The 23,676-nt window shown below is 39.7% G+C and overlaps 3 protein-coding genes across 5 annotated transcripts; all 3 read right to left on the bottom strand.

The window, feature by feature from the left end:
• Positions 1 to 648: 648 nt before the first annotated feature.
• On the bottom strand, positions 649 to 4,881 carry LOC109163474 (thermospermine synthase ACAULIS5-like). 2 transcript variants are annotated; one of them, XR_002051277.1, is made up of 9 exons: positions 4,575 to 4,881; positions 3,378 to 3,515; positions 2,956 to 3,296; positions 2,404 to 2,565; positions 1,759 to 1,847; positions 1,509 to 1,665; positions 1,330 to 1,405; positions 1,072 to 1,130; positions 649 to 916 (listed from the first exon to the last, which is right to left on the bottom strand). XR_002051277.1 is itself a non-coding variant. In XM_019312223.1 (9 exons), exons 4-9 carry the CDS (start codon positions 2,416 to 2,418, stop codon positions 803 to 805), a joined length of 510 nt encoding a protein of 169 aa, XP_019167768.1. In that variant the 5' UTR covers positions 2,419 to 2,565; positions 2,956 to 3,291; positions 3,378 to 3,515; positions 4,575 to 4,877; the 3' UTR covers positions 649 to 802. The 2 variants fall into 2 exon arrangements, 1 of the variants encoding a protein (XP_019167768.1); XM_019312223.1 differs by having other exon boundaries at positions 2,956 to 3,291; positions 4,575 to 4,877.
• Positions 4,882 to 13,099: 8,218 nt separating this feature from the next.
• On the bottom strand, positions 13,100 to 14,305 carry LOC109163607 (zinc finger BED domain-containing protein DAYSLEEPER-like). Of its 2 annotated transcripts, none has more exons than XM_019312354.1 (4): positions 13,905 to 14,305; positions 13,462 to 13,789; positions 13,316 to 13,374; positions 13,100 to 13,173 (listed from the first exon to the last, which is right to left on the bottom strand). In XM_019312354.1, the coding sequence occupies exons 1-4, from the start codon at positions 14,250 to 14,252 to the stop codon at positions 13,156 to 13,158; spliced, it is 753 nt and encodes a 250-aa protein (XP_019167899.1). In that variant the 5' UTR covers positions 14,253 to 14,305; the 3' UTR covers positions 13,100 to 13,155. The 2 variants fall into 2 exon arrangements, with proteins under 2 accessions (XP_019167899.1, XP_019167900.1); XM_019312355.1 differs by having other exon boundaries at positions 13,316 to 13,362.
• A 5,044-nt stretch (positions 14,306 to 19,349) lies between these two features.
• On the bottom strand, positions 19,350 to 20,117 carry LOC109163549. Its single transcript, XM_019312298.1, has one exon. It carries the CDS (start codon positions 20,115 to 20,117, stop codon positions 19,350 to 19,352), a length of 768 nt encoding a protein of 255 aa, XP_019167843.1.
• Positions 20,118 to 23,676: the final 3,559 nt, after the last annotated feature.

The following is a 23,676-nucleotide window of genomic DNA, read 5'->3' as shown; positions in this document are numbered from 1 at the left end:
TGCCCCGCCGCGGGAACACTCCTGTTCCACAACAAATCCCTTCGGGAATTTTATTCTCCAAACACAAATTCAAGTCCAAAACATGCCAAATCTCACCAAACACAACAAAATGACTTGAACCAAGGAAAATGCCAAGCAATGGCACAAAGGAATCCTAAACACAAGCTCTAGATATGCAATATCACAAAATAAATGCATAAACTCTCACATTTCATAGCAAAACACAAATAGAAACCAAGAAATCATATATAGGTAAGCAAAATAGGTTTTGTAGAGCATGGGTTACCTCTTGAAGACCAAAAGACACTAGTACAGAAACAGTCATTCGCTTCCAAAGTTAAGGCTAATTCGCGTCCAAAATAGCTGGGACGCAGATGGCGGGGACGCTGATTGTATAAACAATCAGCGTCCAAAGTAGCTTTGGACGCGCAAAATGATTATTCGCGTCCAAAGTTGAAGAACTTTGGACGCGAAAAATGATAATTCGCGTCCAAAGTTCGTGAACTTTGGACGCGTATAGTGTTTATTTATTTAAAAAAAAATACTATACGCGTCCAAAGTTTCTGACCTTTGGACGCGTATAGTAAAAAGAAATAAATTTTTTTTTTTTTTTATAAAACTATCAATATTTTCCTATACATCCCAACATAACTACCAAATAATATATTTCAACATTTATCAATTTAAGATGTATACTACACACCAATTCTATCAACTAAAATACACCAATCTAAATTTTCAATTCTAATAACATTTTATTACAAATAAACTACAAATTTTAAATGTTAACAATTAAAATAAATTACTCAAGATGTAATAAATTACTTAAGATGTAATATTTGTTCTCCCCTTTCACTCTCTGCTTCATTCTCCGATCTAACTCATCCACACTCACTTCAAATGGGGTGTCTGACGCCTGTACGTCATTTATTATTTTATTCAATCACAACCTTTTAATTAATTTTAAGCAATATAATTCTCATATTTTCTGAAAAATTAATTAAGGAGAATATAATAATGTTGAATCCTATATATGATTAATGATAGTATGTAGTGGGTTGGGGTACGTACCATGACCCATCCCCATGTGTCAGCATAGGAAGGTATGTGAGCAGAATAAGGCACAACATCTGCATCTCAAAAAATAAATTTACTGTACTATAGTGTCTATACATTCATCTAATAATTTTGTACAAGAAACAAGGGAACTTAGAAAATTTAATTTAATTTACTTAGCTTAATTGGTGGTTCTTTATCCAATCATATATATATATATATATATATATATATATATATATATATATATATATATCATGGAAACGGACTTACATTTGAAAACTTGTTTGAGAGTGTTGTAGATGCAAGAGAAAACCTCAGTGTGGCTAAAGATCCCAGCTGGTCCGGCCTGCCAGTATAGTATATACTATCTCAGTCAAGATGGATAACGAATAATAATAATTTAATTAGTGTACTGAGTGCTAATAATTAATTATTAATTAATTAATGACCTGAGTGACAAAGATGCCACGCTGATTGAGCTTTGGTCTGACAGTGGTTTGATAAAAGGATTGGGTGTAAAGCTGGTAGCAAGGCCCTCCTTCAATGGGGTCTGCTAAGTCTCCTATGATCACATCATAACCCTCTTCTCTGCTTTCAAGCTCAGCCCTGCATGCATGCATGCATGTATATATACTTACTTTCATATATATATATAATTACACCCAAAATGTAATGTAATATAATATAATGGAATTGAACCTGGCATCATTAATGACAAGATGAAGTCTTGGATCAGAAAAAGCTTCCCTGTTAACCACCAAATATGACTTGCAGAAGTCCACCACCTCCTGCATATATATATATATATATATATATATATATATATATATATGTGCACCCATAATCATAACATATTGTATATTGATGTGAAAAGGACAAAGAAAAAGACAAGATTTGGAAGCAAGAACAAAAAGTCAGAAATAGTGATTAACTCCCCCAAATCAGTTGGAAAATATTTTTGCTAACGGTGGCACTGATTAAGTTATTGCTCTGCTTCTTAAGCAATTCCTCCTGTGCATGTACATCACCATCCTTACCAGAGCCAAGTGGGGGAAAAAACTATTAAGATGAGTAAGAGATTTTAAATGCTTTTAAAAATAATCCATTTAGATAATACTAGGATCCCAAATACATTACTGTTTCTTTCACATCTTTCAGCATGAAATGTATTTTGAAGTGATATTTAAGCAACAATATTCAAATTTTGTGACATAAGAATTCTCAATTCACCATTTTTCTTGAAGGTGCAACTTTAGTAGTTGCCTCCATCTAATTTTTCCTTAAATCAATTATCCACAAAAATGCAATTGCATAAGCTGCTAACTTTTGAAAACTACAATTTACCTTATAGTTAATCATGACTTATAAGAATATATTTCCACTGTCCTCCTGATTCTCCATCTTCCAGCAAAATTGCAAACAAAGTTTCATACAGACACACACACACATATGCAGTTGGTTTCCACTGCCTAAAGTTGAATCAATATGTTTTCTTAATTGCGCTCCCTGCAATACAAAGTGATAATGATTAAATATGCATCATTCATGAATTATTAGATGATGTGGCCTTTCAAGTGTTGGGAACTGAATTTGGTTATAATTCTGGCATAGATTTCAAAATCACATCAAATGGGGAATCATTTTAGAAAACTGAAGAATTTTGAGATATTATTAGTATCCAAATGTTATATTGTAAGCACATGATGTAATCCATAAGAGAAAAAGAAACAACCAGTCAATGTTGCAAGGGAAAGTTCATATAAGATGCAATAACATCAAATTTTAACAAGTAATAGGAAACATAAAGTTAATATTAAACTATTAAAGGAAAGAAATGAAGAATAACATACTCCGTAACATGTAATTAACTAGATCATGTTTAAAAGGAAAGCTCACATTAGAGGTCGATCTGCACCCAACCACCACTGTTTTCCTTCAAGAGGTCGATCTGCAGAATCAAAAATGTCCTCCACATGGTTTTCAGTAAATGCTACTCGACCTTCATATGATAACTTGTCAACACCACCACCATACACATTTGCTAGATGTATCTTTAACCATTGCAACCCTGACTTGCCAAGGGGGCGAGCTTCTGCAAATTCCAGGATTCCACGGCACAAATCAGAGCCAAGATGATTCAAATATGGATGCATGCATGGGGTACGCATGGCCACAAAAATCAAGATTGTGTGGATAGTAAAATCCCTCCTCATCCCTCATTTTTCGTGCAACCTGATCTTCAAATTCAGCTGCCTTAGAATACAATCAATCTAACAAATAATAATGCAAAAGGAATTGAAATCTATTGTGCTTCTTACAGCTAGTTTCAGCTCGATATCACACCGTTGAGAATGTTTCTCGCTGTTTTGCTTTTTCACAGTTCTAACTTTCCACCTCCATAGAAGTAGTTTTGTGGTACTCCATATATGAAAGATCCTAGCATAGCATTCTAAGTTCTAAACAAATAGACCACAGAATATCAAACATTAGCATATATATATAGTTTCATGAAGTATAAGAAACATCATGTCTAAAAACTTTTCCCCAATCCATGGCTGGATAACATCTGTTAATTCATTTTCACTTAAATCCAAGACTATCAAGCTGCTTCCTAAGTTCTGCAAACTCAAAGGGACTTCCCCTTCCAGTTTGTTGTTTCGCAAGTGCAGAGATTCAAGTTGATATAGAGATCCCAGTGAATTTGGAATGTGGCCAGATAGATTGTTATTTCCCAAATCAAGAACATTTAAGTTCTGCAGCTTCCCAATGCATAAAGGTATCTCCCCAGATAACTTATTTGTTGAAAGATCAAGTTGGCCTAAATCTTTTAAATTGCATAACCACTGGGGGATTTCGCCCGTCAATTGATTATTTGAAAGGAAAAGAAATTGAACTGAGGCTTTCGTATAACTTTCAACCCCAACATGGGGTTTCATGGGAAGATTTCCACTTATACCATTTTGAGAGAGCTCTATCACTGTGCAATTCAAAAAGAGATCCCAAAACCAATGAGGGATAGCATTTGTGATGCTTGCATTACGCATACATAAAAACCCAACATTTCTTTGGGTACGAAACCAACGAGGGAAGTCAGGACCCATTCTAATGGAATCCATTTCAATGGATTCAAGTTGAAAAGGAGGAATCCAATCAGAGCTTACATTCCAAACAAGTAAATTTCCAGATATCTTCAAAGATTCGAGCTTATTAAGTTTTGAAAAGTGAAATTCTGAGAGAACACCTGTAAATGAATTACTAGATATATCTAAAAGTTGAAGGTGCGAAAGTTGTCCAAGGTTCAAGGGAACGCTGCCACTAAACTTATTATCAGGAATAAACAACGACTGCAACATTGATAAATTTCCAATTGACTCAGCTATTGTACCAGAGAAGGAATTTGAAGAGAGTGAAAGGCGTTCCAGATTCCTATACTCGTACAGCCCATTTGGAAGTTGACCACTAAAATAACAAAATATAATTTAAATAATTACTGAATTTAAAAATTTAATTCGTACCTTTTTGGCGTGCGTACTGCGGCGGCGTCGGTGTGCGTACTGCGGTGGTGAGCTTGTAGACCTGAGGCGTCGCGGCGGCGACCTCGGGCGGCAGCGGCGGCGACCTTGGGCGGCAGCGGAGGGGATGTCGATCGGCAGCGGCGGGGACGTAGATCGGCGAGCAGCGATGGACGACGGGATGGCGATGGACGGGAAGATGGAGAGCTGTGGACGGCGGGGACGATGGAGACTGATGGGCGGCGTCGGACGGCGGTGCTAATGGATGAAGATCGGAGCTGATGGCTGTGCTAATGGACGGCGATCTGATCTTGATCTGCTCTAGCTAGGGCATTTAGGATAAAAAAAATAAAAATAATCGCGTCCAAAGTCGACCACTTTGGACGGTTGATTATTATTCGCGTCCAAAGTATAGAGCTTTGGATGCCAATACTGTTTTAAAATTAAAAAAAAATAAAAATTATTTATATAGTGATATTTTAATTACAAAAATACCACCGCATTACACTTTAGGAGTCCAAAGTTCTAACTTTGGACGCAAATTAGTCGATTTTATTGATATTTTTTGTACTAGTGAGACTCTTCTTACACCACAACAAGCTCTCCACTAAGCTCACTAGCCAAACCCACTTCAAGATCAAACCAAAAGATCATAAAGATCCAACCTTTAAGAAAAAGACAACCAAGATGGAACCAAAAAGACTAGACAAGCTTAGATCTTACCCTTCTAGATGCCAAAATAGAGGAAAGATTGAATCTTGGGAGCAAAACTTGGAATCTTGACAAAGGCTTCTTTTGGCTTGAAGAACAAGCTACTCTTCTATTCTAGAGAGAAGGTAGAGATATTTTCTAGGAAATGTAAGGGATGAAAAATGAAGAAGTCTTCTAGGTTTAGGTTACAAAACTAGCTCTTGGTGAAAAGACAATGATACCCTTACTAAGTCTTAGAAAGTGTAAGAAACAAGGGAACTCCTCTCAAAGCACGAGGTACAACACCACTTAAAGATTGACTAGTCAAATACTAGTCCTTGAGTATCAAAAATCAGGATTTTAGGAATCAATTCCTCAAAAGAAATAGAATTAATTACTCAATTAATTCATGGTTTGGAGTGTGGATTTTTGGGGTGTCACATACTCGTCACAACAAAGCCGCCATCCACGTTGCTTGCTCAATGCATGTCTCTTCTTGCACATTCCTCCGATTGCGTCGCTGATCCGCATGCATGCCCACTTAATTCTCCTTTTTGATTGTATAAGTAGCTAGCTAAGCCTTGTAATTCAATGCATCAATCAATTGTAATTCATTCCTTCTTTCTTTAATTACCTCTCACGTAGATATATATATATATATATATATATATATATATATATATATATATATATATATATTTGTTGTCTTGTATTCTCTTTTGAGAATAATATATATATATATATATATATATATATATATATATATATATATATATATATATATATTTCTATATTCTCCCAATCACTTTATTAATTCTTTTTGTCATTTTATATAATTTTCTTCATTTAATATACTTTCCCTATTATTCAACTTCTATAATTCTCAATTTTTGATTCTTCGCTTTCGCGTTATTCCGCTATATTTCTAACAAGTGGTATCAGAACCAGGTTAATTGAGAATTATTTTCAAAGATGTAGACTGTCACTAAGTTCGATATTGAGAAGTTCGACGGGAAAATTAATTTCTCTATCTGGAAGGTTCAGATGGAAGCCGTTCTAACCCAGAACGGTTTGAAGAAAGCGCTAGCTGGGAAGAAGAAGAAACCGGCTGCAATGACAAATGAAGATTGGGAAGATTTGGATGACAAGACACGTTCAACCATCCTTTTGTGCCTGTCTAAAGAGGTTCTACGTGAGGTAGTAAGTGAGACGACTGCGTCAGATTTATGGTCCAAGCTGGATACGCTTTACATGGCCAAAACTCTGGCGAACACGCTACGCCTGAAGGAGCGTCTGTACACAATCTGTATGACGGAAGGTACTTTTATTAAATCTCACTTGGATGAATTCAATTCTATATTGTTGGACTTGGAAAATATTGATGTCATAATTGACGATAAGGATCGTGCTGTTTTATTGCTTGTCTCTCTCCCTAAATCGTACAAGCATTTCAAAGAAATTATGCTGTATGGTAATAGTAGTGATACCCTTACTTTCGACAATGTTAAGTCAAACCTATTGTCCAAAGAAAAGTTTGACTTTGAAATTAAGTCTGAGGACAAAGGTGAAGACTTGACTGTAAGGGGTCGTTCACTTGAATCAGGAAGTAGCAATAAAAATTCTAGATCCAAGTCCAAAGGACGTAAGTCCAACAAATCCTGCAAGTACTGCAAGAAGCATGGTCAGGTCATGATGTGACTGAATGCTTTAAGTTGAAAAACAAGCAAGAGAGAGAAAAGTCCGTTGAAGCTAGTGTTGTTGAAAGTGATTCAGAAGGCGATGTTATGTTATCTGTTAGCTTCGGTTGCAAACAGAGCGAAACCGAGTGGATTCTGGACTCTGGTTGTATATTCCACATGTGTCCTCACAAAGACTGGTTCGTCTCTCTGGAACCGGTTGATGGTGGAGTTGTCTTGCTGGGAAATGATACCCAATGCAAGGTTAGTGGAATTGGAAGTGTGCAGATTAAAACTCATGATAATGTTATCAGGACTCTTACCAATGTTCGGTATATTCTTGATTTGAAACGCAATCTGATATCCTTGGGAACCTTGGAATCTTTGGGGTGCAAGTACACAGCTGAAGGTGGAGTTCTGAAGGTCATAAAAGGCTCTCTTGTTCTCATGAAAGCTTCTCGTTCTGGAAGCTTATACGTCTTTCATGGCAGTATTGTGACAGGTTCAGTAGCGGTATCCTCATTGATGTCTGAGCGGATCTCACTCAACTATGGCATATGCGTCTAGGGCATATGAGTGAGAAAGGCATGCATCTCCTGAGCAAGAAAGAGCTCCTTGGTGGTTCAGGTACGGGTAAATTACAATTTTGTGAGCATTGTATTTTTGGGAAACAAAAGAGGGTTAGTTTCTCTACTGCTACACACCGTACCAAAGATGTATTGGAATACATACATTCCGATTTATGGGGACCAACTAAATTCCAGTCTATGGGAGGCTGTAGATATTTTATGTCTATTATTGATGACTTTTCTCGTAAAGTCTGGGTCTATTTCCTGAAACATAAAAATCAGGCATTTTCTATTTTCAAGAAGTGGAAAATACTTGTTGAGACTCAGACAGGTAAAAAAGTCAAGAAGCTCAGGACAGACAATGGCTTGGAGTTTTGTGAGTCAGATTTTAATGACTTCTGTGCGGCAAATGGAATCGCCAGGCACAAGACCTTGCCTGGTAAACCCCAGCAAAATGGTGCTGCCGAACGTTTGAACAAGACTCTATTGGAAAGAGCTCGTTGTATGCTCTCTAATGCTGGGTTATGGAAACGGCGTGATCTTTGGGCCGAGGCTGTTTCTACTGCTTGCTATTTGGTAAATAGATCTCCACATTCATCCATTGATTTCAAAATTCCAGAGGAAGTTTGGTCAGGTAATCCTGTTGACTACTCTATCTTAAGAGTTTTTGGATGTCCTGCATATGCTCATTCCAGTACGGGTAAATTAAACCCTCGAGCTGTCAAATGCATTTTCCTTGGTTATGCTTCTGAGTCAAAAGGGTATCGTCTATGGTCTCCTGATTCTCAGAAAATCATTCTGAGTCGAGATATCACTTTTGATGAAAATGCACTACTTTCTTCTAGAAAAGTTCACAGTACAGATGAGACGCAGAGTACTGGTGAGAAGGTGGAGTTTGAGTTCAGGCCTATTGACAGTATTACTACTGCTGATGGTAATACTGAAGATGCTGCATCTACTAGCACCGCACCTCTCGTCGAGCCACAACGAGAGTATTCCATTGCTATGGATCGTTCTAGGAGGACAATTAAAAAAACCTGCTATGTATGCTAGTGATATGAAACCAACATGGTTGCTTATGCTCTTTCAGTCGCATAGGAAGTTGATGGTGATCCATCCTGCTATTCTGAAGTTTTTCCTATTGCTAAGTTCAAACAGTGTTTGAGTTTAGTCGGCTGTTCCAGTGATTAATGTCTACAATGGATTTGATCCAAGGTGGAGATTGTTAGAAATAAGATTTTTTATGTGGCTCAAATCCAATAAGACAACAAAGCCGCCATCCACGTTGCCTGCTCAATGCATGTCTCTTCTTGCACATTCCTCCGATTGCGTCTCTGATCCGCATGCATGCCCACTTAATTCTCCTTTTTGATTGTATAAGTAGCTAGCTAAGCCTTGTAATTCAATGCATCAATCAATTGTAATTCATTCCTTCTTTCTTTAATTACCTCTCACGTAGATATATATATTTGTTGTCTTGTATTCTCTTTTGAGGATAATATATATATATATATATATATATATATATATATATATATATATATATATATATATATATATATATTTCTATATTCTCCCAATCACTTTATTAATTCTTTTTGTCATTTTATATAATTTTCTTCATTTAATATACTTTCCCTATTATTCAACTTCTATAATTCTCAATTTCGATTCTTCGCTTCCACGTTATTCCGCTATATTCCTAACAATATATTTTCAAGAGTTTGTTTGGAAATGCAAAAAATTATTTTTGAAAATCATTTTTCAGGTTTTTCGTGTTTGGTAAAAGTGAAAAATGTGAGTTAAAGGTAAATAATTGTTTGGTTAAAGAGAATTCAATTCCTTATTTTCTTGGAGAACAACTTCTCCTCTTTTTTGAGAAAATCATTTTCAATTTCCACACCAACACTGGTTACACCACCACCACTACCATTACCACCATCAACTCAACCACCACCAACACCATCATCGTCGTCATTGCTGCAGCCACCACCACCACCACTACTACCATTTATATTATTATTATTATTATTATTATTATTATTATTATTATTATTATAAATGTTGTTATATTCTAAACAAAACAATTAAAATGTTTAACAATTATGCTCATTTTTCAAAAAATGAATCAAACACAATAATACAATTTTTTGGAATGCAAACAAACAATTTTAGTAATCAACGATTTTTGGTTGAAATAAAAACAATTATTGGTTTTATTTGGATTTAGATAAAAACAATTTTTATTTATTGAACACTTAATTTTGAATTAAAAAAATCACTATTTATATTTTTTTGAATGCTACTCGCTCTATTACATTGTAGTATCTGTTCATATACTTTTTCAACCTATTGAAACACAAATAACCAATAACGCCTCCACTAAGGCTCGAATTTATAACCTTTCAAATGGAAGTCCAACCCAAGTACCATTAGACCACATAGTCCTAATAAATCACTATTTATATGTTTTATCACGAATCTAAATTTTTAACATTTTATTTAAAGCTAAATGGAATATCTATATCATGTCATAGAATATTAAAATAGTAAGACACATTAATATAAATAATATAATATTTTTTTTGAAAGAGAAAGTTTAATTCATATAAATAATAATATAATCTTAAGTTTCATATTGTCATCAATAATAGTTTAAAATGTAATCTTAATTTTTGTTTTAAAAAAATCAAAACTAATTAAAAACATAATTGGAGATATATTTAAATTAATTTGACACTAAGATAATTAAAATATTAAAATACTAGGTAATATCAACATATTGTTTATTTATTCATAATAAATTTAATTATTTAAAACAAATTAGTTATAAATAAATTTGAATATCGTTCGAGGATTGAACTATATAAAAAGATTTTTTTTTTATTTTTAAATCAGAAAGAGGGTTCTACCCGAGAAGACTAAAAAAAGTTGTCCAGACTCCTTGCTGAGAAGCCGGATTAACGGCAATGAAACCTGGCTTCGGCCTGATCGTTGAGGATGGCATCGCGTACGACCAGGGGCGGAATATCTAGAATGCGAGCACCAATAGGATGCGACAGGCCAGAGTAGCCAACTTGTCTGCCACCAAATTTTGCTCCCTGTACACATGCCTGTAGGCAATATCTTCTATGCTCCCAGCTTCCAGAATACAACGATGTAAAATATTATTACGTATGCTAATCTCACTTTGCAGGTAATGAACCGTAGCCTGCGAGTCACTTTCGACCACCAGCTTTTTGACGCCAAGCTCTTTTGCCAACCTTATGCCTTGCAAGACCGCCCAGGATTCTGCCTCCTCAATGCCACACCTCCCAATGTTAGACGTGAATCCACCTCTCCAATTGCCCTCTGAGTCACGCAAAATGCCCCCGCACCCCGCTGCTCCGCTTTGCTTGCGGCAACCATCCACGTTAATTTTCATCCAGCCTGCTTGCGGTTTCTCCCAAGCAACATAAGGTTCTGTTGATTGCGCTGGTATCCTCCCGGGGGCTCTGCACCTGGCAAAGGCACCTGTCACCTCAGCTTCGTACTTTAGCAGCCAGGCCTTCCGTTGAGAAGGCGAGGTTGAGACCTGGTTGAAAACTTCATCATTCCACCACTTCCACAGCCACCAAAGCCGGATGTCAAACCACTCTGACCAGCTCTCGTCGAAACCCCGCTTCGCTTCTCCCAGGAGGTTCACGGGCAGCCAGTCCTTCCAGTCCAAGGTGCTAAGGACTTCCATTGTTCGCCTTGGAAGCACTGACTCCCAAGTTTCTTTCGCGACAACGCAGCGCCTAAAAAGATGGTCTAGGTCCTCGATTCGTCCTGCACAACGAAAACATGTGGCATCAGTAGTTAATCTCCTTCGAACACGCTCCTCATTTGTGAGGATTCGCCCATGGTTTACAAGCTAGAGAAAGAAACAGATCCTCCCTGGTAGCCGAAGCTTCCAAATGAGGTTCCAATCCGTGTCCTGCTGGGGGGTTACGTTGTCTACCACCAATTCATAGGCGGATTTCAACGTAAACCGGCCATTCACATCCGGACCCCAACCTATTTCGTCATCCACGTCTCCTTCGACCAGCACGACGCTTGCCAGCCGTTCCTGAGCTTCGATAAGGAGCACATGAGCGATATTCTCCCACTTTAATTCCACCCTCGGTGGCTATCCCAATACTCATCAACAGTGGCATATAATTCAGGTAGGCTAAGCGGGATGATCATTTGATCTCTAGAGGCTTCGGCGTTACCCAAATGTCCATCCAGAATCGCGTGGATTTGCCATTGCGTATCAATTTAATACTCCTCTTCTCTAGAAGGCCCCATGCAGCATTTATTCCCCGCCACACGTTCGACTCCTTCCGTCTACCCTTGTCGTTGCCTTGACCAGCTGCCACTCGTTTGTATTTCGTTGTCAAGGATCGAGCCCACAAGCTGGTCGCCTCTGTTTTCAGCCTCCATCCTAACTTAACTATATACGCTATGTTGAGCTCGTGAAGCTTAAGAATACCCAGACCGCCCAACTCCTTCGCTGTAGTTAGGGATGTCAATCGGGCCAGCCCACTCGGTTTCGGGCTAGCACTGTCGGGTTGTCGGGCTTATCGAATTCGGGTTGTCGGTTAATTTATTATTTTATTTTCGGATTGGGCTAGTCCTAACCCTAAACTTCGGGTTGTCGAATTAATCGGGCGGGCTAAACCATCTTTACTAAAACTAAAAATCGAAAATGAATACTTACATAATTACATTCGATAAAACGGGTCACGTGGTCAACCGGATGAGCATTGCGCATTTGGGCACATTAAAATTTAAATCAAGAGATAAATGAATACTTACATAGTTTATAGTTACATTCTATAGAACATTAAAACGGGTCAACCGATGACTTGGCTATAATTAATTTGGCATTTGGAGTTTTGGACCGTCCACTGTCCGCAGACCATAATGAGTCAATGACTTATAAATTATAATTGAACATTAATTGTGATGGACATTTTTTAACAAGCATTTTAATGGTTACTGACGAGTGATAGCCATTCATTAATCGTTAACATATCATGTGCGAATTTACTAATTTAGAATAATGCTCAATGCCTCAATAGGCAAAGTAGAAGCAGTCAAGATGCATAAAAGAAAGTTGCTACTGATAGGCTTATTAATTAGTAATTTAGTGTGTCATTATTTTATCATTTATAATAATGTTGTGTTAAGTATGCTATCAAAATTTAAGAGTGTTAAGTATGTTATCAAAATTGAGAAAATATCATTTCCAAACTTCAATTCAATATATATAATGCAATTGTCAATTGCAACTTGCGGCTGAACTTGCATGTCCCTAAATGGCTAAATCCTTAATAAGCTAAGTAGCTAACATCCAAAATTCCAAATATGCATAAAGTCATAAAGTCCACTAAAAATTAAAATCACAAATTTAAAAGTCATAACTACATAAGTCCACAATTCACAAACCACAAATTAACAATAAGTTAAGTAGCTAACATCCAAATCTCCGTAGTTGGTAATTCAAGTCAAGTTATAAACTAAAACCACAAAGCCAAAATTCATAACTTCAATTCATAAGTCCACAACTCCACAAGACAACAATTCATAAGCCACAAATTCACAACAAAGATTAAAGTGCACTTTATCAAATCTTCTATTCCCTTATTCTTCCCCTCCAAGCTCCAACATTTGAAGCTCCAACTCCAACTTCATCATCTTCATCTAAAAAAAAAAAGTTTACATAATACTTATTTAATAAATTAATAGTACAAGTAAATCAAACTTGATAGAGAAACTAATATTACCATTCTTCCCCTCCAACATTTGAAGCTCCAACTACAACTTCATCATCTTCATCTTCATCTTCATCTTCACTTTCATCTAAAAAGAGATAACATAATACTTATTTAATAAATTAATAGTACAAGTAAATCAAACTTGATAGAGAAAGTGAGAAACTAATATTACCATTTATAGAAAATCCATGTAACCAATTACGTGCACAAATAAGAGCTTGTACTTTCTTTGGAAGAAGCCGATTCCTATATTTGTTCAAGATATGAGCTCCAATGCTAAAGGCGGATTCGGATGCTATACTTGTAATAGGAATAGAAAGCACATCACATGCCATTTTAGCAAGCTCCCCATAGCGGTGTTCTTTTTCTTTCCAATATGATAGCACATCTATATCACCCAATTGATTTAGTTGATCATCTTCCAAGTATTTGTCTAAATTAGACTTTGTATCCCCACTACCAATTCCACCTTGGTTTGGATGACGATAATCAACATAATCCTACATAATTTAAATATTTTACACAATTACATATGTTAACCAATGACAAATTGACAATAATCAATAAACATATATAATTAGTAATAAATATGAAGTAAAAAGAATTTTAACTTACACCAATAAGATTTTCATCCAATTTTCCCGATCCTCCCATACTTCCCAATCCTCCACTTCTTACTCCACAAATAGTTATTGTCGAATAGATTGAATAGTCTTGTAATTGAGAAGTAGAAACTCTAGAAGATGAAAAACCATCACTCTTCTTCTTATATTCATCATATAACAAGTATAATTTCTTCTTTATCCCTTCAATCTTGTCTTGACAAGTAAATGGATCAAGCTTCTTATAACAATATTCCACAAATTGTAACTTCAACCTTGGATCAAGAATAGCTCCCATTGCAAGTATTACACTATAGTCATCCCAATACTTGTCAAATTTTGCTTTCATGTTCTTAGCCATATCACTTATTACTTGATCCTCACTTCCTAAATTTTCAACCAACAAGCATTCAATCTTCCAAACTTGCAAAAAAATACAAATTTGAAGTAGGATAGGATGAACCTGAAATCAAATTAGTGATGGCATAAAATGGATACAAGATTGCACACATCCGTTCCGCTCTTGACCACTCTTCATTCGAAGGACAACACTTGTAATTTCTATCTTGTAATTCAAGAGAGCAAAAAACACGGCGATACCTAATAGCACTATCAAGATCACATAAGTTGAATTCCAACGAGTCGGCACATTCGTAGAAAGTCCACAAGTAATATTAACACTAACACGTTGAGCACACTCTTGAAATGCAATCATTCTTGCTTCGGATCCTTTAACATACTTAACACTCTCTCTAATTTTCCCTAAAGCAACACTAACAACTTTTAGTCCATCTTGAATAATCAAATTCAGAATATGTGCGCAACACCTCACATGAAAGAACTCACCATCACAAGGCAAACTATTTTGTAACAAAAGTTGTTGCTTTAAAAGTCTCACCATCACATCATTGGCAGAAGCATTATCCAAAGTTATGGAAAATACTTTCCTATCTATCCCCCAATCTACCAAACAATTATAAACTTTCTTAGACAATTCAAATCCAGAATGTGGGGGTGGCATATCACAAAATGAAAGTATTTTGTTATTTAACCTCCATTTCTCATCCACATAATGCACAGTCAAGCAAATATAACCCGCATTTGTACAAGCTGTCCACACATCACATGTTAAGCAAAGCATGCCAGGAATATTTTTCAACACCAATTTCAAATTTTCTTTTTGCCTTTCATACATTTGCATAACATCCGATGCCACAGTATTTCTAGTAATGAATCAAAAATTAGGATACAAATACTAAAGAAGTAGCCACACACTCCTATATTCCACCCATTTAAATGGAAGACCATGCTCAATTGTACACTAGGCAATTAAATCACGACAAATTTTTTGATCAATGACTCTATCCAATTTCCCTTGTTCAGACATAACACTCACATCACCCACACTTTCATTTGGTTTCTTCTTGCATACCCCTATATGACGGTTTAAAGTTGATGTTCCATTTTTACTACCATCATACAAGTATGATCTCTTGCAATGATTACACATTACCCTTCCTCTACCATCTTCACCTTTTACAATAGATGAAAAATGATTCCAAGCTTCCGATGTTTTCTTTCTTTTTTGAGTATTCGTAAGAATCTCACTATCATTTACATCAATTTCATTCACACTTAGAAAAGACATTTCTTTTATACCTAAAAATAAAATAAGCGTATAAAAAATATAATTGTCCAATAAATTAATTAAATACATAGTAATTCACTAATTAAGCATACAAACTACAAATTTATAAGATATTTGCATATATTAATTCACTCATTAAAGAGTAAAAAATAGTAATTTTCTAAATTCAATTATATTCAAAATTTTAAGGCATTCAAAATTTTAAACAAAGCTCCGGCACCCACAGGCGGTTTAGCCAGAGAAACACAAATACACAATTATGTCGGTACCCACAAGCGGTTTAGCCGGCCAAATTATTAAGAAAAAAAAACTCAAGGAGATAGAACTAATAGACTTATAGAAGTGACTTACCCACTGGCTAGTGGCCACTGCGTACTCTGTGATTGTCGGAGCTGGTGCTAGACGCTTCTGCGGATTGCGGTGCTGCACAGCTGCGGAGGGTGGTGGTCGGCGGGCTGAGCAGCGAGCAGTACAGCCTTTGTGCGTGACTCGTGAGGCGTGCAGGTGGTGCAGGCGTGCAACAATCTAGAGAGTAGAGACGATAGCCGGAGGATGGTGGTCGACGGGCTGAGCAAGTGAGCAGTGCGGCTGGCGGTCTGCAAGGACGACGGGAAGTCGGAAGTGAAATATTGAAATTTGTAGCGGGAATAGAGATTTGGGGAGAATTGCGCAGCTCAAATGCTCAATATCGCAAATGAAGAGTGAAGTTTAACCCTAGTCTTTTAGATTTAGTTTAAGTTTAAGTTTTTTTTTTTTTTATGTAGCCCGACGGGCCAACCCGGCTCAACCCGCCAGCCCTATAGGGTTGGCCTGATTAGCCCGATTAATTTTTCGGGCTAATTTTTTCGGTTTTTAACCGTGTAATTTTTTGGGCTTAACGGATTAGCCCATCGGGTTCGGGCCAAATTGACATCCCTAGCTGTAGTAACAGTTTGCCAGTTTGTGAGACTAGTCTTTTTGCTCCTAGTGCTAGTTGTGTCCCAAATGAATTTCCTTATTCTCTTCTCCACCTCCATGCAAAGGCTTTTGGGGAGGTACGTAGTTTGCATGGTATACACTGGTATGGCACTAAGGACTGCTTTGGCCAACACTACTCTACCTGCCGTAGAAAGCGTTTAGTCTTCCAGCCTTCCAGGCGTGCCGAGATTCTGTCTAAGATGCCCGAGAAGGTATTGCAAGTCACCCTACCGTGTAAGGATGGCACGCCTAAGTATCTCCCCATGTCTTTAGTTTCCGAAATGCCAAGCCTGTTCGCAATTGCAGAAGCCAACCCCGGATCCGTGTTGCGTGAAAAGTGAACCTACGACTTTTCTAAGCTAATCTTTTGCTCGGAGGCCTTGCAGAACCTGTCCAGGCAAGCTTGAATCACCCCTACTTGTTCGATGGATGCCTCGGAGAACAAAACCATGTCATCTGCAAAACAAAGATGAGAGAGTGTTGGTCCAGAAATAGCCAATTCAATTCCTTTCCAATTATGTTTACCCACTTCTGCGATGATTAAGTGACTGAGGCGTTCCATGCAAAGAACAAAAATAGCCAGGGACATTGCATCCCCCTGCCGAATGCCCCGTCCCGAGGCGAATGGGCGTAACTGATTGCCGTTCCAAGCAGCTGACAATCTCGAGGTCCGGATACAAGTCATTATAGTTTGGGTTCATGCGTCACTGAAACCTGCTTGCTCCAAAGTGTCCTGGATGAAATCCCAAGAGAGCCGGTCGTAGGCTTTTTCTAGGTTAAACTTAATGGCCATCAGACCTGTCGCGCCCCGCTTACCTCGCATTGTGTGCATCACTTCCTGATAATTTATTACATTGTCCGATATCTGCCTTGCCGGGACAAAGGAACTTTGGAACGGGCCCACTAAATTTGGTAAGATTTGCTTTAATTTGTTGGTTATAGTCTTTGTAATAATCTTGTAGCTCACGTTACACAGGCTGATGGGTCTGAACTGTTTAATAGTCTCCGGATTAGAGACCTTCGGGATAAGAACTATTAACGTATCATTCACTCCTTCGGGAATTCGGCCAGTTGTGATGGCCTCGTTGACCATTGTGAACACACTATCTCTAGTTTCCTCCCACATGCGTTGATAGAACGCTGCGGGGAAGCCATCCGGTCCCGGGACCTTGTACGGTTTCATATCTGAAAGAGCATTGTGAACCTCGTCTTTTGATACTGATCTGTTAAACACTTTCCAGTACAAGGTCAAAACAGTGGGGAAAGTTGCTTCTATCGCCAGATTAAAACCTATTTCATCTCCGCGGGCGAACAACTGAGTGTAGTAGCTTTGGATATGGGCTTTCAATTCACTAACCTCCGTAATCCAGTTCCATGATCAGTCCTCAGTTTGGTAACAGTATTCCTTGACTTCCGGACCATAGCAGAGGCGTGGTAAAAAGCCGTATTTCTGTCCCTGGATCCGATCCAATCTTCACGGGAGCGTTGGAACCACAAAAGCTCCTCTTGATAAAGGATTTATTCGAGATTCTCCCTAAGATTCCTTTCGAGTTTAGCCAATCCCCCGTGAAAAGAAACTGAGAGTCTGGATTGGATTTCCCCCAGCCGACTTAACTGAATCCAGCTGACGAAATTGGAACTGCATTGTGTGGAATACGAAACATAGTTCAAAGTTTCGTCCCGGGTGTACTATGGAGTTGAAATCCCCCGCCACAAGCCAAGGCCCCATGACGGATCTACTAGACTGTCTTAGATCCCTCCATAGGTGACGGCGTAGCTGGTGTGTCGGGCTGCCGTAGACCGGCGCAAAAAACCACCCGGGGGGGGGGGGGGGGGAACCCGCCTTGCTGATCTGCAAAAGAATAAATTGCGGGTGAGTAAACATTACGGTAGCCTGCACTGGGTCCTTCCAAAACACCCAGATGCCCTCGCTGAAGCCGAAAGCTTCGACACGGATCCAATCCGTAAAACCCAGTTTTGAGCAAATCCGATCAGCCTGGGACCCGGAAACTTTGGGTTCAAAGAGCCCCAAAACGCAAGGCTTGTAGACAGCTAAAAGGTGCCTAAGGGCGCGGTGGAATCTTTTGCCACTCGCCCCTTGGCAGTTCTAGGGGAGGCAATCCATAAAACCAAAAAACAAAAAGGAATGGAAAACCAAACCAACACACGCAACCAAAACAACCACCAGGACAACAAACACAAGAGAACAAACACTCAATGGCCAGATGTGGCCCCTACCATCCCCGGTTGCACCTAGATCTCCTCGAGATCCATTACCATGTCACCTTCTTCATCTAGACACCCTGGTGGATCAGAGTGGTGTTCTTTGGTGGACTGTAATACCGACGATGGTAAATCATTCACTAGCGCACCCACGGACACCCGTGCCGAGTGAATGACCAGCCCATCTCGTTTCCCCCTCACGACCACGTGCTCGTCCTCTTCTGCTGCGCGCCTATGGCTCGTTTCTCCTCCCTTACGGTAGCTCGCTGGAGTACCTCCTGCATTGACCCGCGATCCTCCCCCTTTGTTTGGCTCATTAGCAATTTGTTTTTCTACCGCAATAACATTCGGCTTCCTGGCTTTGCCCCCTGTCGTTGCTGGCGCCTATGATCCTCTCAATTGCTCTAGTCTGCCTCCGCCGTGCTCCATTCGTTCATTTGGCTCGCCTGGTGCCTCCCTATCCACGTCGGTGTCCTTCTCACCCTCCTGGACAACCAAAGGGGCAAATCTTGATACCTAGATCTCTCGGTCGCAGTTAGCGTTACTTCCTGGGCGTGTATCCTCCATTGCCTTATGGGTTCTCTCCGACGGTCTTGGTCCATTCCTCGGTTTCCTTCCCGGCGCAGTCATCTATCTGCCAACGGGCTCATCTCCAACTCGAACTGATGGTTCACCCACTACCTCCTCCTCGCGGTATGCCTCTGTTTCAGTCGCAGCTTTGTTTGTCTTGGGACATGCATCGAGTGAATGGCCATAGGCCCCACATGTAAAACATATCATGTGGATGCCCTCGTAAGCTACTGATCTTACCCGCCCCTTGTAGTTGAATTTGGAAATCAAAGGCTTCGTGATGTCGACTTCGATGCATATTCTAGCAAACTTCCCGCGTGACACCATACTAGTGGCCTGATCCACTCGTAGTGTTCTGCCAACTTTATTTCCAAGTTTTCTGAGGAAGATAATGTTGTAGTATTCCGCAGGTAGACACGGGATCCTCACCCACACCAACACCTTCTCTGTTGTATCCACGAAGGGGTCGAAGTCGGGTACCCAAGGTTTCACTATCAAATAGTGATCCAAAACCATCCAAGGGCCTCCAAACATGGCAAATTCCAGATCATCCACAGCGCCAAACTGAACTAAGAAATAATCGTTGTCAATGGCTATAAGATCAAGACTCCCTTTGGGTTTCCACATGGAGACTAACCGGCGTAGCAGGTAGGCATCATACCCCACCCTTCTACCCATCACTTTGACGATCAGGGTCTTCCTCCATGGTGCTCGGATCGCCTCCACCTCCTCTTTCGTCAATCGAATCGTCGGGCATAAGGGGTCGTCCTCCTCGCCATCGGAATCATTTGCTCTGATCTCCTCCTTGACCGCAGCCTCAGCATGCATGGGCAGGGATGAGTGGCCGGTGACGCTTTCAGCTTACGTCCGACGAGGTTGCGTAGGGCCCTGTGTAACCAAAGGATGTGTCAGTGATAACCCAGGGTTCAGATCACGTGTTACCTGGAGTGGCGGTGATGATCGAGCGTCTTCCATCTGATCCTCACGCGTTTCTTTGACAATCTCCACGTCCGTCCGTGGATCTGCCACCTCCATCGCGTCCGATGGATGGCTCAATGTTTTTTGGTCAGAGCGTTTAGGCTTCTTCGTGCTCCTGGCGAGAAGGTCGTGATCTTCGATCGAACGCTGGCTTGAGAGCTTTTCAGGCTCCATCTCTCAATTTGTTGAACTATATAAAAAGTTGTAGTATATGGAGTGGTTCAACTAAGTGTAAATAAATAAATAAATAAATAAATAAACACATTCTATATCTATTAGGTACCAATAACTTGACCAATTTTATTTTGACTTAATCAAATAAAAAATAAGTCAAATGACACAAGATTTAATATATATATATATATATATATATATATATATATATATATATATATATATATATATATATATATAAGTTTTTTTATGCGTATGGCATTTCCATAAAATTAGTGCCATTATATTAACTAATTAAAAAACATTAAAAATTAGTGTACATGATTTTTCAACGAAACTCGCTCCTACTTGTTATGGGCACATGATACTCAGATCTAGAAGTGCGTTCAAAATGTACAACTTCAAACGTTTGACGGAGTGTATATATAATATTAACAAGTGTTAATTGATAAATAGATATGAAATGATATTATAAAGTATTGCTATAATATCACAATAAAAATAATGTTTTACTTTTAAATGGAAAATGTGTTGGGTGGGGTGGATTTGCCCCATTAGATGTATTCATTGGGAAGTGAATGTGTAGGCAAGATGAAAATGAAAGTATATGGACCAACTTGACTTAGGGAGTGTATTCAATGCTAACTTTCATAGATTTTTAAAGATTTTTATGAACTTTAAAAGTTTAAAGATATTAAATTCAAACTTTTAAATAGTTTTTAAAAGTCATAGGTTTTCAATTAAGATTTTTAAAGAGTCCTTAAAAGTCGGGTGGTATTCGATTAAGATTTTTAAACTGTCTAAAAGTCATGCGATATTAAAAAAGTTATGAACTTTTGTAGACTTTATAATTTTAGGACTTTTGTAGACTTTTCATTTTCAAATATAAATAGTTGAAATCCAACCATAAATCTCAAGATTTTAAAATTTTCTTTCTGCCAACTCTATTTAAACTCTATTTCTTTCTTCTTATTTAAACTATATAAACTTATACCTAAATTCAATAAATTATGTTTTCTTCATTAACCTATATTTTCTTCATATCATACTCTACCATTTTTTTTCTCTCTCCTAAACTTTACAATCTTCCACAAGAAATTCTAAATAATATTAATGGTTTTATCGGGACCGGGTCCACCATAAACTGGGTATAGGAAATAAAAACGGAATAAAAGAGATATTATTGCTAGTGGGACGCGAGGCCCACAGAAACGTGCACAAGCCCAATGTTGCAGGCCTAGAAACAGTAGTACAGGAAAGTTATACGGTGAAAAGGGAAATAAATAGATAGACAGACACCTGAATTACATGCATAATACCAGAATCGATCCTTTGACCAATTAGGAGAGAGAGAAGACTCAGACCGCCAGCCTACCAGGTCTTTTGTGTTTCTTGCCCCGCCTAAACTGACCGCAGCCCCGCCTTTTATACCCTCTCAGGACTTCCGCATACCACATACGTGTATGACATCTACAGCCTCCAGCTCCCACCATACACGTGTCCTCCCATCTCCGCACGTACCCCCAACTACTCGAATGAGACCGATTTTGTCGCGCACTCTCCAGGGATCCCCACTCCTATACACATCGCCCTTACGTGCGCAGCATGCATGCACTAGCCACCATTCCACCCGCATGCATGCATGTACGTAGTCGCCAACAGCGTGCATGCAACCGCCACCCGTACGCGCAGCCGCCACCTTATACACATGCAACTATCACTGTACGTGCAGCCACCACCTTGTGCGCATGCACCCATCACCCGTGCGCGCAACCGCCACCTTGTACGCATGCAACCGTCATCCGTACGCGCAGCCACCACCTTATACGCATGCAACCGCCACCCATGCGCGCAGCCGCCACCTTGTACGCATGCAACCACCACCCGTACACGTAGCCGCCACACTGTACGCAAGCAACCACCTCGCATACACGCGTGCATGCATGTTTGCGAGGTCCATGCATACGTGTAGGCATACAGGCGAGCCCATGCATGTGAGGCCCCCTCCTCATCCCTTTGGGCTCACACTTTCTAATCTACATGGGCCAAGCCCATTACATTATTCTCCATCATAAGTCCCCCACTTCTATTAATCATTGGTTAATGATTAAAAGAAGCATGCCTCAGTCCACTAAGCAAGGCCCAAATTCCATGATAAAACCCTGGAATTAAATAATCTTAAATATGTAGTTCCTCCCTCTTTCCCGGCCAATTACGACTCCTATTCCCTCTCCATTGCAAGTTGCAACAGCTCCCTTCTTCTTCGCCACCACTCCCCCGAAAACCTCGTCTCCTCTACCGCCCATGAATCCCCACCACATCAACCGTGGACCTGAGATCACCCTCACATTATCGCCTGCTTCCTTTGTTGTACCCTCTCTGACCGTCGCCAACAGAATGCATCCTGTCATGTCCTCTTCCTTCCCCCACGCTAAAGGTCTCGCCACAGGTGCCACCGCGACGACCAACACTCCCCGATTGCTCCCTCCATGCCCAGTGCCTTCACGTCCATGGGGACCCACGACGTTTCCCCTACCGCCGGCGATCGCGCCGCCCCGTCTGCTTGTCGACTTCAACCCTCGCAACACCCACTTTCGGAGAGTCCGCCGGGGCATGACCACGACCGCGACCACGGCCGCCACCGCCACTGCGCCTGTTGCCCATCGCGATCTTCTCAATGCCGCCGGTAGCCGCCGAAATCCCTTCGCCATCTCCGCTCCCCGTTCTCGCGAGGCAACGCTGTTAGATCACTCTGGATGCGCACCCACGCCCGCAACTGCAACTCATGCTGCACTTACCGATGTTATGCTGAACGCCATTGCCGCCAGCCAAAGGTTGGTACCCTTTGTTATTAATCTTGTAGATGGTGGGTCCCATCCGACCTCCCCAAGTTACCGTATTTTGGATCCTGCCGTTCCCTGCGAGATCCAATCTCGTTTGTCCAGTGTTTAGTTGATGTCTCTGGATGAATGGTTGGGTGAGGGGATAAAAATAATTATCTTGGGCGCCACGGATAATATGATTGAGCCTCTGGGCCCTCTCTTGGTGGAAGTCCATTTCCATTCTATTCAAACAGGTCTCCAATTTCCTTTACACCCTATGGTAGCTGAATTCCCTAGCGTCCATAACGCTATTCCGTGCCAACTTACCCCCAATGTGCACAGACTTCTTACTTGCTTTCTTACGAGATGTCGCGAAGTTAGCGTACCGCCTTCTTTGTCTCTCTTCCTGTAGA

The sequence above is a fragment of the Ipomoea nil genome, unplaced genomic scaffold (genome assembly GCF_001879475.1).
Source record: "Ipomoea nil cultivar Tokyo-kokei standard unplaced genomic scaffold, Asagao_1.1 scaffold3030, whole genome shotgun sequence".
NCBI lineage: Eukaryota > Viridiplantae > Streptophyta > Magnoliopsida > Solanales > Convolvulaceae > Ipomoea > Ipomoea nil.
The sequence above is the reverse complement of the archived record's forward strand: the minus strand, read 5'-3'. Positions and strand labels throughout refer to the sequence as shown.

Coding starts and splice junctions, on each gene's coding strand:
- LOC109163607 (XM_019312354.1), bottom strand. CDS start 14,252: ATGGCTAAGAACATGAAAGCAAAATTTGACAAGTATTGGGATGACTAT. Junction 13,790..13,904: donor TGGATGAAAATCTTATTGGT/GTAAGTTAAAAT, acceptor TAAATTATGTAG/GATTATGTTGATTATCGTCA. Junction 13,375..13,461: donor ACATGGATTTTCTATAAATG/GTAATATTAGTT, acceptor ATCTCTTTTTAG/ATGAAAGTGAAGATGAAGAT.
- LOC109163474 (XM_019312223.1), bottom strand. Junction 1,406..1,508: donor GTGGCATCTTTGTCACTCAG/GTCATTAATTAA, acceptor CTATACTGGCAG/GCCGGACCAGCTGGGATCTT. Junction 1,131..1,329: donor TCTCAAACAAGTTTTCAAAT/GTAAGTCCGTTT, acceptor TTTGAGATGCAG/ATGTTGTGCCTTATTCTGCT.
- LOC109163549 (XM_019312298.1), bottom strand. CDS start 20,117: ATGCATGCTGAGGCTGCGGTCAAGGAGGAGATCAGAGCAAATGATTCC.